The 18926-nt window shown below is 36.4% G+C and overlaps 1 protein-coding gene across 1 annotated transcript in view; it reads left to right on the top strand.

The window, feature by feature from the left end:
• The first annotated feature begins 1318 nt into the window (after nucleotides 1-1318).
• DNAH3 (dynein axonemal heavy chain 3) overlaps nucleotides 1319-18926 on the top strand; it is a 69724-nt gene continuing 52116 nt past the window's right edge. The window contains exons 1-17 of the mRNA XM_037385043.1: nucleotides 1319-1404; nucleotides 1866-1974; nucleotides 3435-3536; nucleotides 4042-4267; nucleotides 5568-5637; nucleotides 6652-6841; nucleotides 7334-7523; nucleotides 9225-9420; nucleotides 10382-10507; nucleotides 11210-11405; nucleotides 12726-12905; nucleotides 13289-13425; nucleotides 13584-13689; nucleotides 14261-14439; nucleotides 15719-15903; nucleotides 17237-17360; nucleotides 17941-18094. Of these exons, the coding sequence (XP_037240940.1) occupies nucleotides 1942-1974; nucleotides 3435-3536; nucleotides 4042-4267; nucleotides 5568-5637; nucleotides 6652-6841; nucleotides 7334-7523; nucleotides 9225-9420; nucleotides 10382-10507; nucleotides 11210-11405; nucleotides 12726-12905; nucleotides 13289-13425; nucleotides 13584-13689; nucleotides 14261-14439; nucleotides 15719-15903; nucleotides 17237-17360; nucleotides 17941-18094 (2394 nt within the window). The 5' untranslated portion in view covers nucleotides 1319-1404; nucleotides 1866-1941. The remainder of the gene's footprint in view (nucleotides 1405-1865; nucleotides 1975-3434; nucleotides 3537-4041; nucleotides 4268-5567; nucleotides 5638-6651; nucleotides 6842-7333; nucleotides 7524-9224; nucleotides 9421-10381; nucleotides 10508-11209; nucleotides 11406-12725; nucleotides 12906-13288; nucleotides 13426-13583; nucleotides 13690-14260; nucleotides 14440-15718; nucleotides 15904-17236; nucleotides 17361-17940; nucleotides 18095-18926) is intronic.

Genomic DNA, 18926 nt, shown 5'->3' on the forward strand with positions numbered 1-18926 from the left:
GTGTTGATTTTGTATGCATTTTTAAAAGGGGTGTGACAGTGATAATGGCACTATGAAGTTCAATGGCTCCACCGAGTTTAGAAGTATATTGAAAGTTAAAAATTTGTGGTTGTTCTGGAGACAAGCCATAGCTGCAGTTTTGGAGGTAGTCTTGTACAACTTAGTTCCTGCTATGCATAATTATTTCTTTGCTAAACATTCACATATAATCTCTTTATGTATGAAATAACTGTTTTTAATGCTTCCCAAGCAACACAAGTTAATTTATTTAACTTCAGAGGGCATGCATATATAAGCATCCAAGTTGTGCATGGAGGGACAGTAGTTACTAAAACTGTTGCTTAATCGAGCTTGTCTTCATGCCAGCATCAGCTCGAATTAGCAGGAAAATACTCAGGTTGCAAACCAGCACCGAAGTATTTGGAAAGTTACTGCACACTAGCCAAACAACTGTCAACTCCAGCATGAGCAGCAGTGGTTCTGTACCCCACGCTGCTGCCTTGTGTTTAAAGAGCAGCTCAGTTTATAGCAGCAGCTTTCATGTGTGGCCAGGCAGGAACAATGTTCCACTTGTAGTTGGTATTAGGTCAAGATACAAGGAAAACGGTGCTGTTAACTTGGGTATCAGCCATTCTCACAGTTTACAGAAAATGGGATGAAAATTAGCATCCAGAGATGTTGGGAAAGAGTTTAAGTTAAAATGGAAGTCTCACTATGTTGGCAGAAAATGTACAAGGCATCTCTTGAGGGTCGGTATAAGGAGACTGCACGAGATTTCATGTTGGATGGTAATAAATCCCATTTCTGAAGAAATTTGGTAGAGGACTCTTTCAGGACATAGTGATGACTGTGAGTGGGAGGCAGATGTGTACAAGCTGACTTAGAGGAATTGTGGCTACAAGTATCCCACCTGCTGTCTGCGGATCTTCAGGGAGTTTGAGTCACAATGGTGGAAAAGTGGTGGAGATGTTTGAGTTCAAGATTTGGAATATTAAATAATTACCCCCCACCCCCACCCCCCTTCTTCCTTAGTAAATTTGGGTTTATATAGCCTTTATTGCTCTGGGATCTCCCTTGCTGTGTGCAATGTTTTCATACAAATGTCAGAATATCTCAGATGTCTTAGGACTATGTTTTCAGTAGCTTTCAGAGGTAAAATGAACCTGTACAGTTGCTCATTGGTTCCACAATTGAATCTCCCTGACCACAGCTTGGCAAAACACTGCACTGAAAGGGGCTGTTTTCTCTCTGCAGGGGGAAGAGAGGGAGGAGGGAATTCCTGTCTCCAGGCTCCTTCAGCTATGCTGTAACTGGGGCAACGAAGCTGAGGACTGAAAGGCAGAGTGTCGGAGAAGTTCACCAAGCTGCAACAGGCAGGGGGACTGGTAACAAGGGCGCCTGCAGGTAGTACCTGCTCTTACCTTGCTCGCTTGTGCACTTCGTGGATGTGTAAGGCATGCTGGTCATCTCTCTCTTTTCCCATTCCTTTTGACGTGTGCTTATTTGTCATGGCAATTAATGTATGGCTCATCTGCTGTAAACCATAATTAGGGGCCCAGAGGCCCTGGGGCATTAGGAGAGAACAGGTAGTGGGGAAGAAACAGTTTTTTTGAGAATGGGAAAAGCAGGATGGAAACAATCTTACTTGAAAGACATCTGGAGAGGGTTTGAAAGATTAAGGTGAAAAGTGAGCTTGAAGAGGAATGGAGAAAAAGGGATTGTGTGGTTTGGAGGGGAAGAAAGCTTAGTGTTGTAAACAAGGAAGGGGAGAGCTGAGATTTTTCTTCTTCCTGGCAGCTGGGATAGGAAGCTGATTGTTTTGACACCTTCTGTAGCATCTGAAATGATCTCTAATTCTGTTCCAGTGCATGTAACGACAAGTGTGCTTGTATTGACAGGGAGGACCAAAAACTTCTAAGCAAACAAAAAACCCAAAGCAGAATGAAGCCAACACAGAGCCCGGGGCTCCTGAGGGTAAGTTTTTTCAGCAGTGACTGTGAAAGTTCAATAACTTTTTCAAAACTTCAGATGAAATTGGCCATTACTGGTGGCTAGTGGTTTGACATTGGAAGAACTCTTACTTGAATACAGTTGTTCTTGTTGAATATTCTTTGGACCTAAGCCTTTATAATATACTTATTACTAAGAATCCCTTTAGTCAAGCATTTAACTTTTTGAAATACAAAAAAAAAAAAATAAACCAAGAGCCATTTTAGAATGAACAATGGCTTTCTTAATAACCCTTGTACCTTTAAGAATGAACAAATCTCCTAATAAACTGCATTTTGAAAGTACCCTAAGGCCCAATCCTTTAGTCATTAATCAAGAGCAATTGATGCTGTCTTTAGTGAAATATCCTTGGCAGTGATAATGTCTTGATTTCTGTGTGTCTGTGTGCAGACATGCTGGGGAATACCAAGGAGGTAAATCAGATCAGTCTGTCCTCAATTTTTATTTCTGAATGGGCTGGCCTGTACTTTGGTATTGAGGAGGGCACAATTTTGTCTGCTGGAAAACTAGGTTTGAGCTGCCTACTTTTCCAGTTCATATATCAGAAAGCAATAATCACATGCTAAAAATGTAATAACAATTATGTAAACAATTATTTGTTATTCAAACATAATTATATTGAGTAGTAACTTCCTCTTTCATGTTGATTTAATTCACTCGCATTCAGATGCCACATACTTCCACCTCCTTTTTCTGATAGTGCCGCTATGTATTTGGGAATTTGTTTCTCAAGAATCTCCTAAACAAATTTGGGGTTTTTTGGAGCTCAGAGGAAACTAGGGGTGAGGTTTTGGCCTGTACTAAGGAAAGGTGCTGTTCAAAAACATCTTGAAGCACTTGTGAGGCTAAATAATTCTGAGAAAATGTCATTAGAGAACTTCGTACTGGGTCCTGGAAGGCCACCTCAAAGTATTGTCATCTTGAGGAAGTGGAACATAGCTCTTAGATGTATTAGGCATTCTGACATTTGTATTAAAACATTTTGCAGAGTCCTTGTGAGCAATCTGTTCTTTCAGTGGCATCCTGGCAATATAGCTTCTTCTGGAACTTGGACTGTTTCACTGTCAATTTGGCAGTCTGGTGGGCTTTCATGTTTTAACATCCAGTGTTTATTTTAGTATAAGTAAAAATAATTTAAATAATTTGATTTGTTTTCAGTGATACAAAAATGTTGGTTTTTTTTTTAAATTCTGACATATATTGCTGATTAGAAGTTTTATCAAATGACTACAAAGAACAGTGCCATCTGAAAACCTGTTTTCATGAGGAACCCACTCCACAGAATGTCCATTTCCTTAAAACTGGAAAAGTTGCAATATGTAATTTTCAATGAAAATGGAAAGTCTTTGTTCTTTCTGAATGAATCTTTTTCAGAAGAGTGTATTTCATAAATGTCTTTGAAGTTGTTTTTCATTTCTCTGTAGTCACAGAACAATTCTGTGTATAACGTGAGTCATGCAAAACGGTTACCGGAGTTACCGCCCCTACCTGCTTCTGCTTCAGCTGCACCTTCAGAATTGTATCAGGTATGTGTGCTCTCCCCTTGCATCAGGGTATGCACTAAATTATATGTGCTAGCGTGATTTTAGGCATCTTACGCCTTTGGCAGTTGAAGTAAAGACAGGAAAAATAATTTAAATTACTAAGTTAAAGTACTAAGCAGATTGTCAGGTCCTTCAGTAGAGCTGCTTTTATTTAGAAAAGTGTCATTACAACTTCTGTTATAATTTGGACATTAAACATTGGCAGTTTAAATCTGTTCTTTTGAATTTATAGTTAATTATTTGCTGTTAAATTTTGGGTTAAATATTTTGATTATTCAAAAAGCCATACAAGTACTCCTACTGAAGCACCGTGTAAAATTATTCTTATACATGTGTGGAGCATCAGGATCTGAAAATAGATTGGGGGTCAAATGACTCTTGAGTCAGAGTTATTGATCTTTAACCCAGTTCTAGCTCTAAAAAGACTCTTTAAATTACTGTGCTGTGTAAAACTACTGCTTTTTTTTTTTTTTTTCTCCAATTTCAGCTTGTTGTTAAGAGGAGCTGTTATCCTCCTTTGATGCAACGAGCGTCATGGACTTTGGCAGCTCCATTCAAAGAACAGAGTTACTACCGAAGCCCGAGTGACTCCATAGCTAATAACTATACTCTTACTGCACGGGATTTAAAATTGAAAAATGTGCACAAATTAAAGTCCTCTTCAATGACAGGGACGTCACTGGGTTCAGCAGAGCAGAGAACAGCCTCACCGTGTATCCGTATTTGAATGTGTTTATAAGTTTAGCCTTGCTTGTTCTATACCTTTTTATGTCTAATTGCTTATCTGTTAAAGCATCATCCTTGGGAAAATCGCTTATCCCTAATAAAAGCTTATGAGCTTATCACTTCAGGGTCAGCATAGACAAATTGCCAAAAGCGTGAATAACTGTAATAAAGGTAAGGCCAATATATGATTAATTAGTTAAGTTCGTCCCTTCAAATAATCACATGCAATTATTTGGAGGGAATTGTTTGCAAAGCAGGAAATGAACGAAATACAGGTTGGTTCTTACTTTTGCTAAGTAAAAGTTAGTACTAACAGGAAAACAGAAACAAGTTAGATGTGCACCCCTGTTATGTCCATATTCGTAAATCTTGCATAGCAAAACAAGATGGGTGACAGGCATTAAAATCTTTCCCTGAGGATCAAATCTAAGAAATGTTGCTTAATACACTGTTTACATCTAAACCATGTAATTGATGTTACTGGTTAGTAAACTGTGCATGTATATGTAAATACTACAATGTGAGATATTATATGCTGTTGATTCAACATGTTGATTCTATATACTGTCAGTCTGCATGTGAGTATACTCATGCTGCATAGTTGCTTTGCTTCCCTGAAGTGTTAGAAATTGTTTCATTTCCCTGGGATAGATGAGACTTAATAGTTTCAATATCTGCATAGTCCCCTTGTATGCTATTTAAGAAAGGTTTGGTTGTGTTCATTGGATCTCTAACAGTTTTTTTACATACGCCTGGTTCTTCTACTCTGTGTATATCTCCAGTACATGGGTGGGATGTGGGAAGCAGGTCATGGTGCTTTTCTTGGTGAAGAGGCATGATGTGTTAATTTTGTTAAAAGACCTGTTTATTTGTTTGTACTCTGTACAAATTTTTGTACAAAGTACAAAATAGTAGTTTGTACTTTGCAAATTTTTCATGTGCAGTATATTTGGTGGAACTATACATCTTATAGGAGTGCTTTTTTCTTTATTCAAGATAGAAAGTCCCAGCGCAGAAAATATGGTTTGTGCAGGGAGGTCAGTAAGCACTGAAGTCTTCAGCATGAGCTAAATGCTGTCATAGTCCCAGAATCAGCAAGTTTATTTAACAGATGATTTTAGTGTCTTGCTAAACGCTAGGTCAAAACTAAAGGCTTCCTTGTAACATTGTAGTTTTCTGTTACTTCATTATCTGATTGATTGTGTTAGCTCTGGTTTTCACCAGTCTGAAGTAATACATTACTTGAAAAATATTCCAGTATGTGATTTTCTTAACTGGTGCATAAAGCTTCGAAAGAATTTGATCCTTCTAGGAAAAAGCTCAAACTTACACAAAGAAGTCAATGGAATTCTGATAGGTATGTACTGTAATGTTCTAAAGATACAGAATATTACAATCAGTCTAGATATCTGAGTTGTGATTTAATATTTCTTTTTACTTGGATGCTATGTTAAGCATCCAAGCATGAAATGTTAAGTCTCTGCAAAAAAATGTATGTGCATCAAGACTGAAATTCTGTGGTGTTTGAAGTGACAGCAGCTTTTAACTACTTCTTTGTGGCAGGACAAATTTCAGTCTTTGGCATGGTAAAGGAAACATCTTGCTTTCATAATTACTGACTTAAGAACTCAAGAGTTTAGTTGGTAGAGATACAGATTGCAGAAATGAAGTCTCAGTTTTGCTGTGAGGGTTTAAATACTTTCTAATGCTTCTAGAGTTGTGTCAAATTGAGTGCTCTGCTGTAGTAAATATTTCTTTTTATTTTCTTTGTGCTTGTGTTCTTCATCAGTAAAACAAGGAAATAATCCTCTCTGGAAGTGCTATGATACTAACTTTTTTACTCCTTGTTAAGATAACATGGTGATGAATACTAGAAAAAAAACAAAAGGGATATTTAGATTTTCTTCAACTAAGGACTTGATAATGTGAAGTAGATCAAGTATGGAGCCAAAAGCTTGTTGACTGAGTATTGTTCATTCTGAGCAATGTGGACAAAAGTCCTATAGAAAACAGCCTATAACCATGAAAAAGAAGTCTGTAGTGTAACACTTACGCAAATGAGCAAATTTGAACTTTTGGCTTAAATTGTTAAGATTTTGGTAAGATAATCACCTGAAAATAGGTGGAGATCTTGGGCAATCTGAATAATAGTGCTGGTAGGTCTAGGGTCTGATGAAATTGCTTATAAGGTACTGCCTGTCAGATGTTACACAATTTTACTGAGGTTTTTTATGAGTGATTGAAATACTTCATAGGTCATACTTGTCCTCAGTGCAGTGTAAGTGGTTTATATAATACTCATCATTTGTTCATATTGATTTAAGAATCCATTACTGCTGCTTTATTCCCTAAACTTATATTCCTTTTTCAGAAGTACACCAACTTTGTTAAACAGTTTGGATCCCATTTCACTCTGTGCATCTGCTCATACGTCAGAATTACACGTCATACATTATACAGACAACCAACCATTGACCCCAGAAGAACAATTTGTTGTTATGCACTTACATGAGAAGGAGATAAGTAAGCGAGAAAAGCCACCTTCAGGAAATGATTTAGAGGTATTTATAGAATTTCTTTTAAAGATAAAAGTAGTAATCATCTGCAGTATATGTAGATATATATAGGGCAGTACATGAGGTTTAGAAGTTGTAAATATTCAATATATCAAACTGCTGTTAAATATTGTCTACACCTTGCCCATTTGTTTCTACCTGCTTAGTCTTGGTTTTTGTTCTAATGAGTTTGCGCGTAGAAGTATCTTCCCAAATTCTTAACCTCTCACATTGTTGGCTAGTACTTCAGAGATCAGTATATGCTGCACTCAGTTCTGTTGGTATATATGTGTACATCAAAACAGAAGTATTGCAAAAATGTCGGGCATTGACAGTGGTTTACAAAGAACCAAGAGATATCCAAATCCATTATATTCAAGCACCTTTCAATTGCGGAAAAGGTTCAAGTGATAGAAAAGCTAAAAATACTTTGTAGTAATTCATTATCTGTCAGAAGATGCATACAGTAAATATATTATTTTGAACATTATTTTTTAGAGGTACTGTTACTACATATATAATGGAGTGCAGGAAGACATGCTGGCACCTCAGGATAAGGAAGTGATGAATGTAATTTTAAAGCATATTCCAACTCACATTATTGCTAACCCAAACCTGGAGAATTTACTTGCAAGTTTAAAAGAAGAGGTTAAGGCAGACTATCGTATCAGCCTCATGAAAGCCATTGGTAAGACTCAGAATCTCTTAGTAATTCAGAGTATGTAGACATTCACTGCCCTTTGAAAGCAAGTCTACTTTCTGTTCTTGGCACCCCTTTGGGGTTAGTAGAACTGCAATAGATACCTGAGAGAATGTAATCTGTGATCGTGCTAGATAACATTCCAGTTTCAACAAATACCTGTTTGCTAGACCCTACATCCCATCACTTAGCTACAGAAGTTAGAAATTACTATAGTTCTGGGTGCATAGAATCATTTTGTCCATACGCACACCATTTCCCATTCCTAATTCAAATCGAAATCACATTCAAAATGCATAATTCTGCATCACCTCATCAGATGTATAAAGGTGATTGATCAAATGATGGTTGACAAGGACTGATCATCTTAATTTGCAGCAAAAAAAATTAGATAAGAAATTAGAAATAGATCGTGACTATAAAGATCGTGAAGCACTGCAACAGATTATTCATTGATGAATGTGCTTTGATTCATTGATGAATGTTGCTTTGGAGTGCGTGATAGACAAATATAGTCAACAACACTGTAAGTATAGTTGATCCTGATGTGGGGAGAGGATAAACTAGGCTATTTTAACAGATACTTCCCAGACAAACTTTTTTGTATTCTGCAGTAGGTCAGTGATACACATTAACAGCCAAATTAATCTGTGTCATAACTGCTGAAGTCAATGTTACGCTGGGTTCGTTTCACAAGTTCAAAGAATTTCATTTAAGACATTACAGGATTAAGGAAAATTAGATGACACATTAATGTGCATGATTATATTGCTCATGTTCAACACATAGAAGATCATCATATATAAATAAATACAAAAGAATGTCATAATCCTTGAAATTCAGTAATGCCTCTCTAAAAGTGAATGTGAAAGAGGAAGTTCTGTAGAACATGAGATTTTTTTAAGTTGCTTTCTAGTAGTCTTACAGTTTCATTGGGTTTTCCCCATGTGAAATAATTGCTTTCAATTTTCTTAAATATGTTGACCAGTAAATAGGTGTGGCCTCTCATTCATGACAGCATCAAAATGAGAGATTGATTGGTTTTCACTCTGCCTTCTATAGGCTCTGATATCTTTTTAAGTACCCTTTAATTTGCCTTTTATTAATTCACAATTTTACCATCGCTTTTGGTGGTAATGCTAATGTCAACAAGGGGTAGTGAGTCTGCTTCCCAGTTTCTGTTAATCCCATGTGTATAGGTCATTGATCAGAACTGGTAGCACATGAATTTGGGCACTTAGCAGGTCCAAGATCAACCCTTTGAATGTAATATCATTCCTAGATGCAACAGATGATTTGTAAGAGTGTTTCAGAAACATTTAAGAAGCCTTCTAAAAATCATCCTTGAAAAGGAGATCGTTCTGCCCCTAGTTTGTGTATGAGGAATTGAAGCACAAAATGAATGTGCTTCAACTGGAAACAGAACGAAAAGGTGTTTTTCCTGTCCCCCGTTTTGAGAACCAGGACCAATTCTTGTCTTCTTTTTCTGAAATTATTTTGTAGTCAAATTGGTAATTTGATTATAGTCCTGTATTTCATCCTAGAAGCTTGCAAGTAACTATATGACAGTGTGTAAGTTTTAAATAGGCGGAATTATACAACTTCCTGAACCATGGAGATACTGTGTTTTTCATCTGCAAGTTTTGACCATACCTGCAGTCTCACCATGATATATATGATTTGTTCTAGTTGATTACATCTTGATGGATCCAGCTGAAAGAGAGAGACTGTTTATTGCAAGTACCCCACGCCCTTTTCCCCAGAGAGTTGTCCGTGCACCAGTCCCATGGCACAGCTGTTATGAAGAAGTGAAAAGCTGGAATGAAAGGAATCTGTTCGTAGTGAATCCACTGATGCCCACTTTGCAACAGCTCTGGCTTTCTCAGTAAGATGTCTTGTTCATAAGCTCTTAATTACATTGAGAATGTTTTCTTTTTATGGCTTAGACTGCATCTGCTAACTTACCTACATATGCTACAGAGATCCTGGGGAAGCCAATAGAGAAAAAGTGGCAAAATTTGTTCTGTTTTCAATTTTATTTTTTTTTCTGAGCCTGTAAGAATTTCAACATAAAATGGTTGTTTCCTGTAGACTCTGAATGCAGGCATGAGCATGCTTTACATGTCCGCAGTAAAGAATGGATAACTGTGCTATGGAAAGATCGCCCCCTTTGTTAAAAGGTCTTATCCCTAAACGAAGATTCACTGCTCAAGTAAATAGTGATTTGGAATTCTCATCTTGATTCCTGAAATGAGCAAAATTAACTCTTAAAATTGAGTCTCTTTCAAATGTCCATGGTTGTAAATTGTTCTGGGAACTGCTGAAAATTGATATATGTATTCTTATAAATATAAATATGGTAGATAGTAATCCTCAGAGCTTAAGTAACATTTGCAAGAATTTAAGCTGTTGTATGTTGCAGACTGTGATATATGCCTTGCTGAAGAAATTTTATTTTTTTCCCCACAGGGTATCCAGAAAAGATACATATTGCTATTAATATGGAATAGAAGCAGTAGGTGTCATTCTGTATGTTCTTTAATGCCTGGATACAATAGTGACTCTAGGAAAAGGACAGGAAATTGTTCTGATCATTTCAGCAAAAACTTAAAACAATTTTAAGTATAAGAAGTACAGAATGAAATTTGTGACACCTATTGTTTGCCAATAGCAAAAAAAATTCATTAGAATTAACTTGTCGGACAGCTTAGCAATGAAGTGATATGCATCAATGAAATTACTTTATTAGTGTTTATAAATATATATGAGACCTTTCTGACTATATTTCATGGGGTTTTTTTAAACAGAATTCCCTAAAATATCTACTGTTTGTTTTACTCCCATAGGTATAGTCATCTAAGATTTGTTCGCACTGAAGAAATGCTGTGTAGAGACCTGCCACTGTTGCCTGCAGAATTTGAGGAGGTCGTTCGAAGACACTGTATGGAAGCTCACAATATTCTTCAGAACAAGTCAGTGCCAACTGTAGTAACAGTAGATAAATAAGAGTATTTTAGGGTCTGATTTACATGAAGCTCCCTATTTAAAACAGATCTTAGACTGTGATGAAGTAGTTCCAACCACAAGGCTGCCAAAAGAAAGGGGAAAGTTGTGGAGAGGAATAAACATCTAGATGCTGGAAGAGCTATTGAAACTGCAAAAGTACTTGGGAATAAAGGAGAATAAACTGACTGTGAATAAATGTGGACTGGAGATTAGATGGTTTCTAACTACGAGAGGACTGGAGTCTGAATCTATAAAAAGAGTGACTGAAAATCTAACTTTTTAAGTTATGGAAATCAATTAATTTAGTAAAGAGATTATGTGAGCTAATAGCCCATGATACAAGGTGACTGCATTCTGCCATCTGAGATCTCTTCCAAACTCAAGTTTCCCATTTAATGCTAATAATTTAATATTGTCAGTAGTATTTTGTCTGTTAATACTGATTTAAACTAATAGTAGGGACCCATTCTAAGAAGAATCTTTAGCTTAAAACTCAGGTTTCCTCTAAGTCCTGGTGGGTACAGTTTCCTTTGACATCTAGTTAAGCGCCTCTGTTAGCCCTTTGATTTTTGCTCATTGTGTCATTCTGAGCTTAGATTTCATTGCAAGGTGCAAAATAAGACTTAACAAGCTTTTAAAAACTTTGTCTCCATATTATTTCATTGTAGGTGGATTCCAACTTGTGCATCTATTTTCCTTGATCAGAAAAGGAAATGGCTTCATTTTGCTCCTGAAAATGACTGCGATTCCTCTGAGCGAGTTGAAAGCTATTTCCGTTCGGTGGCAACTTTAATGTCGTTACAATTACGTGAGATGGTGGTTAACTCCTTAGAGGATCTTCTTGCGTTTTTTATGATCCACAAGGTATATGCTGTGAAGTATGTCTATAGTTTTCAGTGTTACATAGAGATAATAGTTTGTATAGCCATAAAATGTAATGCTCTTTGAAAGTTAAAATATCCCAGGTAGCTTTTGCCTTCATAACGGAATGGCTAGTTCCTTCCAACAGATGTGCATTCTCAGTGGACTTCTTTTTACATGGTCAAGAACTGGTTTTTTGAATAATCATTTTGCAGGCTTAGGGTTACAACAAGAATTTTATGGGAGTTTTCTAGTCTAGTTTTGAGAGAGTGTGTGGGGTTTTTTAATTAATTTTAGTTTTGTTTTTCTTGGACTTAACCAGGCCAAACACTTAAACACGTTTTTCTGAAAGCACATGATCAATCCCTTTTGAAGTCAGAAGTGTGCATAGCCATGCATGTAATCCTTTGCAGGGGTAATTTATCTGCGTAGTGTTCCTGTCTGCACAAACGGGTGCCCAGTATTATTTCAAGTAATGCACATAATTGTAATAATAAGCATTACACCATGAGAGTTTTTACCACTGTTTTGGCTATGATAAAGTTGCCTCTTAGTGGAAATTGATTCTTTAAATTTCAAACCACCCAGAATTTACCAAGACAAAATTAAATCTATTTAAACAGAATAATGGAGGCAGTTTAAATACTGCGCTGCAACCAGGGGATCACACTTAACACAATATGCTGTCAAACCTTACCTTAAGCATTGCATCTAGGTGATGATGGTGTTGCTGATGGTTGGGGTTTTTATTTTAGGTTTTTTTGTCATGCATGTTGGTTTGGGTTTAGGGTTGTTTTTTCTTTTTTGGGGGGGGAGTTGGGTTTTTGGGGTGTTGGGGTTTTTTGTGGTTTTTTTTTTTTTTAAAAATCACTGTAACATCTACATTACAAGTCTAGTCATGGGTTAGGACTCCATTACTGTAAAGGCAGTTTGGGGTAGAGCAGTTCTTACTAACCATACAAGGCAATGAAAAAACTCAGCATCTTGCATTTGATTCTAGATTTTATTTTTTATAGGCATTGGGGCTGTATTTTAGAACTTGTTCTGTATGGTAATTAGTGCTTTACTTCTGTTACTTAAGGGAAAATCAAGACAATTAGGCTTAAATCCAGTTTCCTAATTCCAATTTTTATAGATTCATTTAGGATTTGGCACCTTAAAATCTTGTGTATTGGGACATCAGTGTTTTGAATAAAAATCAGGGAAGGAAGATCCCATTGGTGCTGTGTAGTTAAGAGATTTGGGGAAGTTTGAATCTTTTAAAAATTATTAGAGTTATAGCTGATTTCTTTGGCACATACAATTTTCATTCTTTTCCCTAAGGATGGAAGTGATTTTAGAGGACCGTATCAAGAAATGCAGTTCTTTGTACCTCCGATACTAACAGTCAGACTCAGTGTGGAAGAACCCAAGATTGTCTTTGAACCACCTCTGAAAGAATGTTGGGATCTAATCAGTCATTGCTTCAGGGAGATCCTGCACAGTGCTGAGGAGCTTCCAAAGGTACTGGATAAGTTACAGCTGAGTGCAAAATACAATTTGAATAAAAACTGTCTATGGTATAAAAAGCTATGAATGAGGCAGGAAACTGACAAATAGAAGATCAAGATAAGGGTTGTGTATCACGAACTGTGTGAACTTTTGTGATTATAGAAGAGAGTGTAGGAATTTTTCTTCTTCAAATTCAAGTTATATTAAAGCCTTAGTTTAATTTTCATGTAGTTTTGGCAAGCAAACTGTGTAACCAAGTGTTAATTACAAATAGAACCTTTTCACATTGCAGTGTTTTTACCAATTTTATTTTTTTTAGGTGGTGGGTGAATGGATATTAGAATACCTTATTTCCTCTATTGTATGTGTTACTACAGTATTTTCAATCCCTTTAGGTAGAAAGATTTCTATTTCCAGAATTAAAAAGAGATGATCTCACTCTTGGTACAGTCAAACCAGATGAATCATTGTTTTCAGAGTATGTGAACAAACTTGAAGAGATCTTTGAGAGCAACATACTTGGCCCAGAAAAGTAAGTTTTGGCTGTTAACTCCATTGCCCATCCAAACCCTCAGGTTCATAACGATATCCATTTGACTCAAACAAACAGTTTGAGTTGATTTGTTTCTTGTTATAGAGAATCTTCACATTGCGGTCTTATATTTGTTTTTGTGATCTTCTGTGTTTAAGGTATTTAAACATGTATAGGAAATACAGCAATCTTTTGAACAATAATGCACAGCAAGATGTCACAGATTTCTTGAAAGGAGGACATTCTTTAGAAACTTTAACAGAGGTAATAAGTAACTGACAACTGTTACAAGTTCATACAGCAGCTAACATACCACACTTGACTTCCTAATACATATGCCTAAAGAACTCCCTTTCAAATCGCTTGTTTTACCCTTGGGAACCCATCTCAGTTTACATAGCTCCTTGCTGTAGGGCTGCTGTGTAAATGTGGGAGGTTTCTTTGTGGCCTTCTTCTATAGGTCTGTTGAGTCTCAGTAGAAGTCCAGTGGAAGGCTACCCAAAGTATCTGGTGAATCAGCTTGCTGGTCTTTTGACTGTCCTGTCCTTAGTCAGCCCTGTCTACTTTTCTCTCTGTATTCCTGACTCAGCCTATGGCTAAATACTTCTTTAGGCAACTTGTGGTGTTTATTAATATGACATATTGCTGTGCAAAGCTTTTAGTTGTGGAATCTGTGGATACAAATTGAGCTCTGGAAAGATAAAAAATAGCTGTTCCTTCTTCTCTTTGGTATATATTATCTATTTACCAGATGGGAACTAATTAGTTGTAGTGTAGCATTTTTCATCTATAGACTTTAAGGAAAAATAGCAGATTTATTATTTTCCATTTGTAGAAGATTGACAGCTTAACAAAACTGAAAAGAGAGATTGCTTCCATGCATGTCACTGTCCCTCTGGCGTTGTTCTGTCTGGATGCTGTACAACTGAATGAGGAACTCTGCAATCGGACCCAAAGTCTTAAAGATAGATTGATTGAATTTGCAGTGATGGAAAACAGAGAGTTAAATAAAAGGTACGTGTTGTTAGCATGTGTGGTTCTTGCTGTCTGCATGGACTAATACTGATATCTGTGCATGAGATAACTTTATTCATCTGCTGTGTTTTCTAATCCTGACCAGACACATGCAGGGGAACCAAAGTGAGTATTTAAAATTTACAGGAACAGCAATACTTGTAAATAGATATCTAACTTATTTTGTATAGGGTGTACATAGAGATTAGACTGGAAATATGCAGTTGTTTTTTCCTCCTTTACTGACCTCCTAGGATTTGGGTTGAGGTCCTTGCTTCCCTTGCTGATGTCCAGCTAAAGCAACATGAAGAATGTAGTATGTTGGAGTTTTTTCTTCCTTTTCTTCCTTTTCTTCCCTTTTTTTTTTTCCTTAGGGAAACAATGGTCCTGACCTCATATTTTGGCAAGTTTAATAAATAATAAAAATAATTTAAAAAAATCCCCAACAAAAAAACCAAACACACACTAACAAACACTCTGGGAGGTAAAGAATGCTTCCACAGTGAATGGAGAGAGACAGTCACTGTAGAAGAAATTATTTAACCCACCTGTCTAAAGGGCTTCTCCAGGTGGAGATGAACTACAGTCTAAAGGAGCCTCTCTGCCTCCACTTACTGTGGATGGGATCTAGACAATGAGCTTATGCTGAACACTTAAACCAACTCAAGCCTTCGAAATGTTAAGTGAGCCTATCCTTTGTGTATGGTTGCTGTTTGCATGCCTGCCGTCTCTATAGGTATTTGCAGTACTGAACTGGGATCTGGAACAAGAAGATCTATCACTGGGAAGAAGGAAAATAACAGGATTTCTTCCTTTCTCTATTTTCTGTTACTGTGTACAATGTAAAATAAACTTGATTGTTTAATAATTTTTCTCTTTACAACTTTGTTTCATACTGTGCAGCTGATTTAGTTGCTGTGGAAATGAGCTCTTTCTTGTGAGTCCAAACCTTTCTTTCTGCAACAGATTGGCTCTTGAAAAGGAAGTTCTAAACCTATAGGAGGGAAACTGTTAATATGCTGGTAATTATAATTTGTAACCAACTGAGCAATCATGCTATTATGTATCAGTTCTTGTAAACATAGTAGGACTGTATGACTGATTGTACAGAGTAAAGTGGCATCCTGTATAAATGCCTGTCTGCTGTGTGTATTCAATCTGAATCGTTAATTTATTAAGAAAGTTAATATTCTTGTTTAAAGGCAAACTTCATTAATAGTATCTTACATCTCTCTTCACTTAGGATCACAGTGATATGTCTGTTTTGTTTTTGTTGTAGAATTTGTAATGAATATAACTTAATTGCGAAGAGAATGAGCGAGGTGCCTCTGAACACTGAAGAGCTAGTGGAATTTGATGCATACTTAAAGAAATCCAATGAAGTTACTGTTTTTAAACTGAGACAGGAGGTTGCTGAAGCAGCACACAGACTGGAATTCCTCATGGACTATGCTAATCTTTCTTGTATGTCTCAATTAAAGAATATAAAAGTCTCCATATGAAAATAATTATATATAGATATTGGGCCTGACATGCATAAATGTTGCATCTTCTAGAATGCTGATGGAAAGCTCCAAGAGACAGGGAATAAAGAGAATTTTTTAGAGACCAAAATGTAGCAATGCAGGAAGGAATGGTTAGAGAAATGGCATACAGCACAGGCAGTGCTTTTTTCTGTGTTTTGGATAATGTCCTAGGCATTATCAGATTCATGTCATGTACTCTGGCCAAATGGGGTCACACCTCTGTGTTATTCAATAAAAAGTCTTCAGTGAAAACCATCTAAAAAGCTGTGTCTCAAAGACTCTATGGCAGCTTTTGGAAAGTGTGAGAACTTGCATCTCTGCAGTTGAGTATTAAGTCAGTGGAGACCTTTTGTTTTTCTGCTATGATAGCTTGCTGTTCTTTGTTAATATAAAGGCTGATCTCCAAGGTGAAAGAAGCATCTGCAAAAGTTGCTTTTAGTTTGCACTTCTGTTCAAAGCAAAAATGTGCCGTTCACAGTTGCTGTATGTTATTTTCCATACATAAAAGTGAAGAGCAGTTATATGAATGCATACTCGTTTTAGCGGCAGGATGATCCTTTCTCCTTAAACAGAATACACTCTCAGAACAGACAGTGATAGAAATAACTAGGATATGCCATGTTTATTAGAATTTATTTCTGATAAAAATTAGGATGCCTGTGGAAGCCAGGATATTTTCTGTTACATTTTGGACTGGAGTGTTCGCATGCGCAGTATTTTGTAATTACGTATTCTTTGTAGCTGGATTTATAAGCATGTGGACTGCAATTAGTTATAATGACCTAAGTGCATGCAGCAAACAGACAAAATATGAAGATGTGTGCTCATTGTGGTTACTGTGTTCTAGCTTTTGTGAATAGTTCAGCATTTACACATTGTGGACTAGAAATGGTTTAAACTTTGCTTCTATCCACCTTATGTAGATACAGATATTTAGTTAGGAGTGGTCTGTCTCTGTGTGTAGTTGAACAGAATTTATATTCTGAAATAGCTGTTCTTACTGATTTTCTCTGTCTGGCTAAGGTCTTATTCAGAGAATTTCACATTCTTAGCTTGATTTTAGAGTTTTGCTAACAATCTAACTTGTTCTAGGCAACCAGTCCTCTTTGCAATGAAGGTAATTCAGCCAGCAACTTGAAATATGTAGCTTCTTAGACAGCTTATTCCTAGATACAGTTTTAGCTATTTTGTCTACTCTTCACAACTGCCATTCTATTAGCTCATTGATTAAAAGTATTTTCTTCAATATGTCTACATATTTTTTATTTTAGATGATGACATAAACCTGAATAGCACAGTTCTCCATTGGCCTGATCAGATTGAGATAATCTTTGAAAACAGTAGAGATCAGTTGTGTAAGAAGAGGAATCATGCAGAGATGGTTTTGCTTGAAAGGTATGGTGTTAAAACATTTTCTTTCACTGGGTATTTAAAAAAAAAAGAAAAATCTAATTTTCATTTAAAGGGAGATAATGTCAAAGAAGAAAAATGTGGAAGGGACATGAGAAAGTCAGGAAGAAACCGTTTACAGTATCATGGAGATTTCAGAAAAATACTGTTGATGAGGGTAAATTAGAATATTGTTATGTTTAAATAGGTCTGAGTGGAGGAATTATTAAGGATGTTGGTAGAATATTGATAGCCTTATCTTGTTACATTGCTTAGGACAGCATTACACATAATTTTGTTACATTATTTTTACTCTTCCTTTATTTTCTCCAAGTAAAAAAAGTAGCAAATACAAGTGAACTAAATCAATTAGGAGATATGAAAATGAACCTTGGATTCTAATCGTATGAACTACATAGTATTGATGTAACTGATTAATGGGTTTTCACTGGCATCTGTATTTACTTTACACTATAGTATTGAAATCAGATTTCATTTGTCAGTGCCTGTTACAATTAGTAAAATAATTGAAACCTGAAAAGGAGTGAAACAGAACATCATATTACCTTAGCTATCTTTACCTCAGGTGTTCTCAGTTTGTGGAAACTCTTGAAGGTTATAATAGAGAAGTAGAAAGCTACAAAAAGCGGGATGTCATGACCATAGAAGAAATGAAGAACAACGCTGAGAAATTTAAAGAGTTAAATAAGAATCTAGATAATGCACTAACAGAATCTGAGGTTAGTATTGATTAGCCAAGTATGGAGTGGGTTGCAGTGTGCTGGATGAGCAAAAGTTTGGTTCCTGTTTGGGGTTTTTTTCAGAGTTCTGGCCATATATTGTCAAGATGGCTTTAAAATTTCCAAAGTCACAAACGTGGCAAATATCTTCTTATCCCTGTATGCTGAGTTGTCCCTACTACTGAGCTTAAGAGCATATTTTTTGGGAAAACAGCTTGGAGAGCTTTTTAAATTGAAATACTGCCATTCAGTTTTTCTAAGCAGTCAGTAGTAGCAGGATGCTCTCCTTGGAAAACAGAATTCTTCTGGCAGAGTTAGCAGGAGCAGGATGTTAGGGAAGTGGTATTTTCCCTGAATTGTGTTTGTGCTGCTGAAGCTGTGTTTTCAGTCCCTCTGCTTGTCCTCTAATTAAAACCAAATGTTTTTCAACTGTTTGTATCATTTCCAGAAGTTGCCTATAGGCATTAGATATGTGTTGTGTCACAAAAAGGGAAGTTTCAGATGCTAGAAGGAAACTGAAGACCAGGATTCCTAGATTCTATTTAGGGCTCTCCATCCCTTGTACTGTGTGGTTCTAGGTTGAATAGTTTGTCTTAGTTGTGCCTCTGCTGGGAAATCAGAATGGTTACTTACGAGAGATCTCACAGGCATTGTGTGGCTTAATTAATCTTCTAAATCACAGTGAGACAATGAGATTTCTGCATATGTGGAGCCTTAAGGATCAAGATTTTAATTAAGTCCCGTTCAACAGAAAAAAATTGAACCAATTAAATGAGTTTAGGATTTAGATAAATTGCTAGTCCTACATATGAACACTCATAATCTGATTTAA

The sequence above is a fragment of the Falco rusticolus genome, chromosome 4 (genome assembly GCF_015220075.1).
Source record: "Falco rusticolus isolate bFalRus1 chromosome 4, bFalRus1.pri, whole genome shotgun sequence".
NCBI lineage: Eukaryota > Metazoa > Chordata > Aves > Falconiformes > Falconidae > Falco > Falco rusticolus.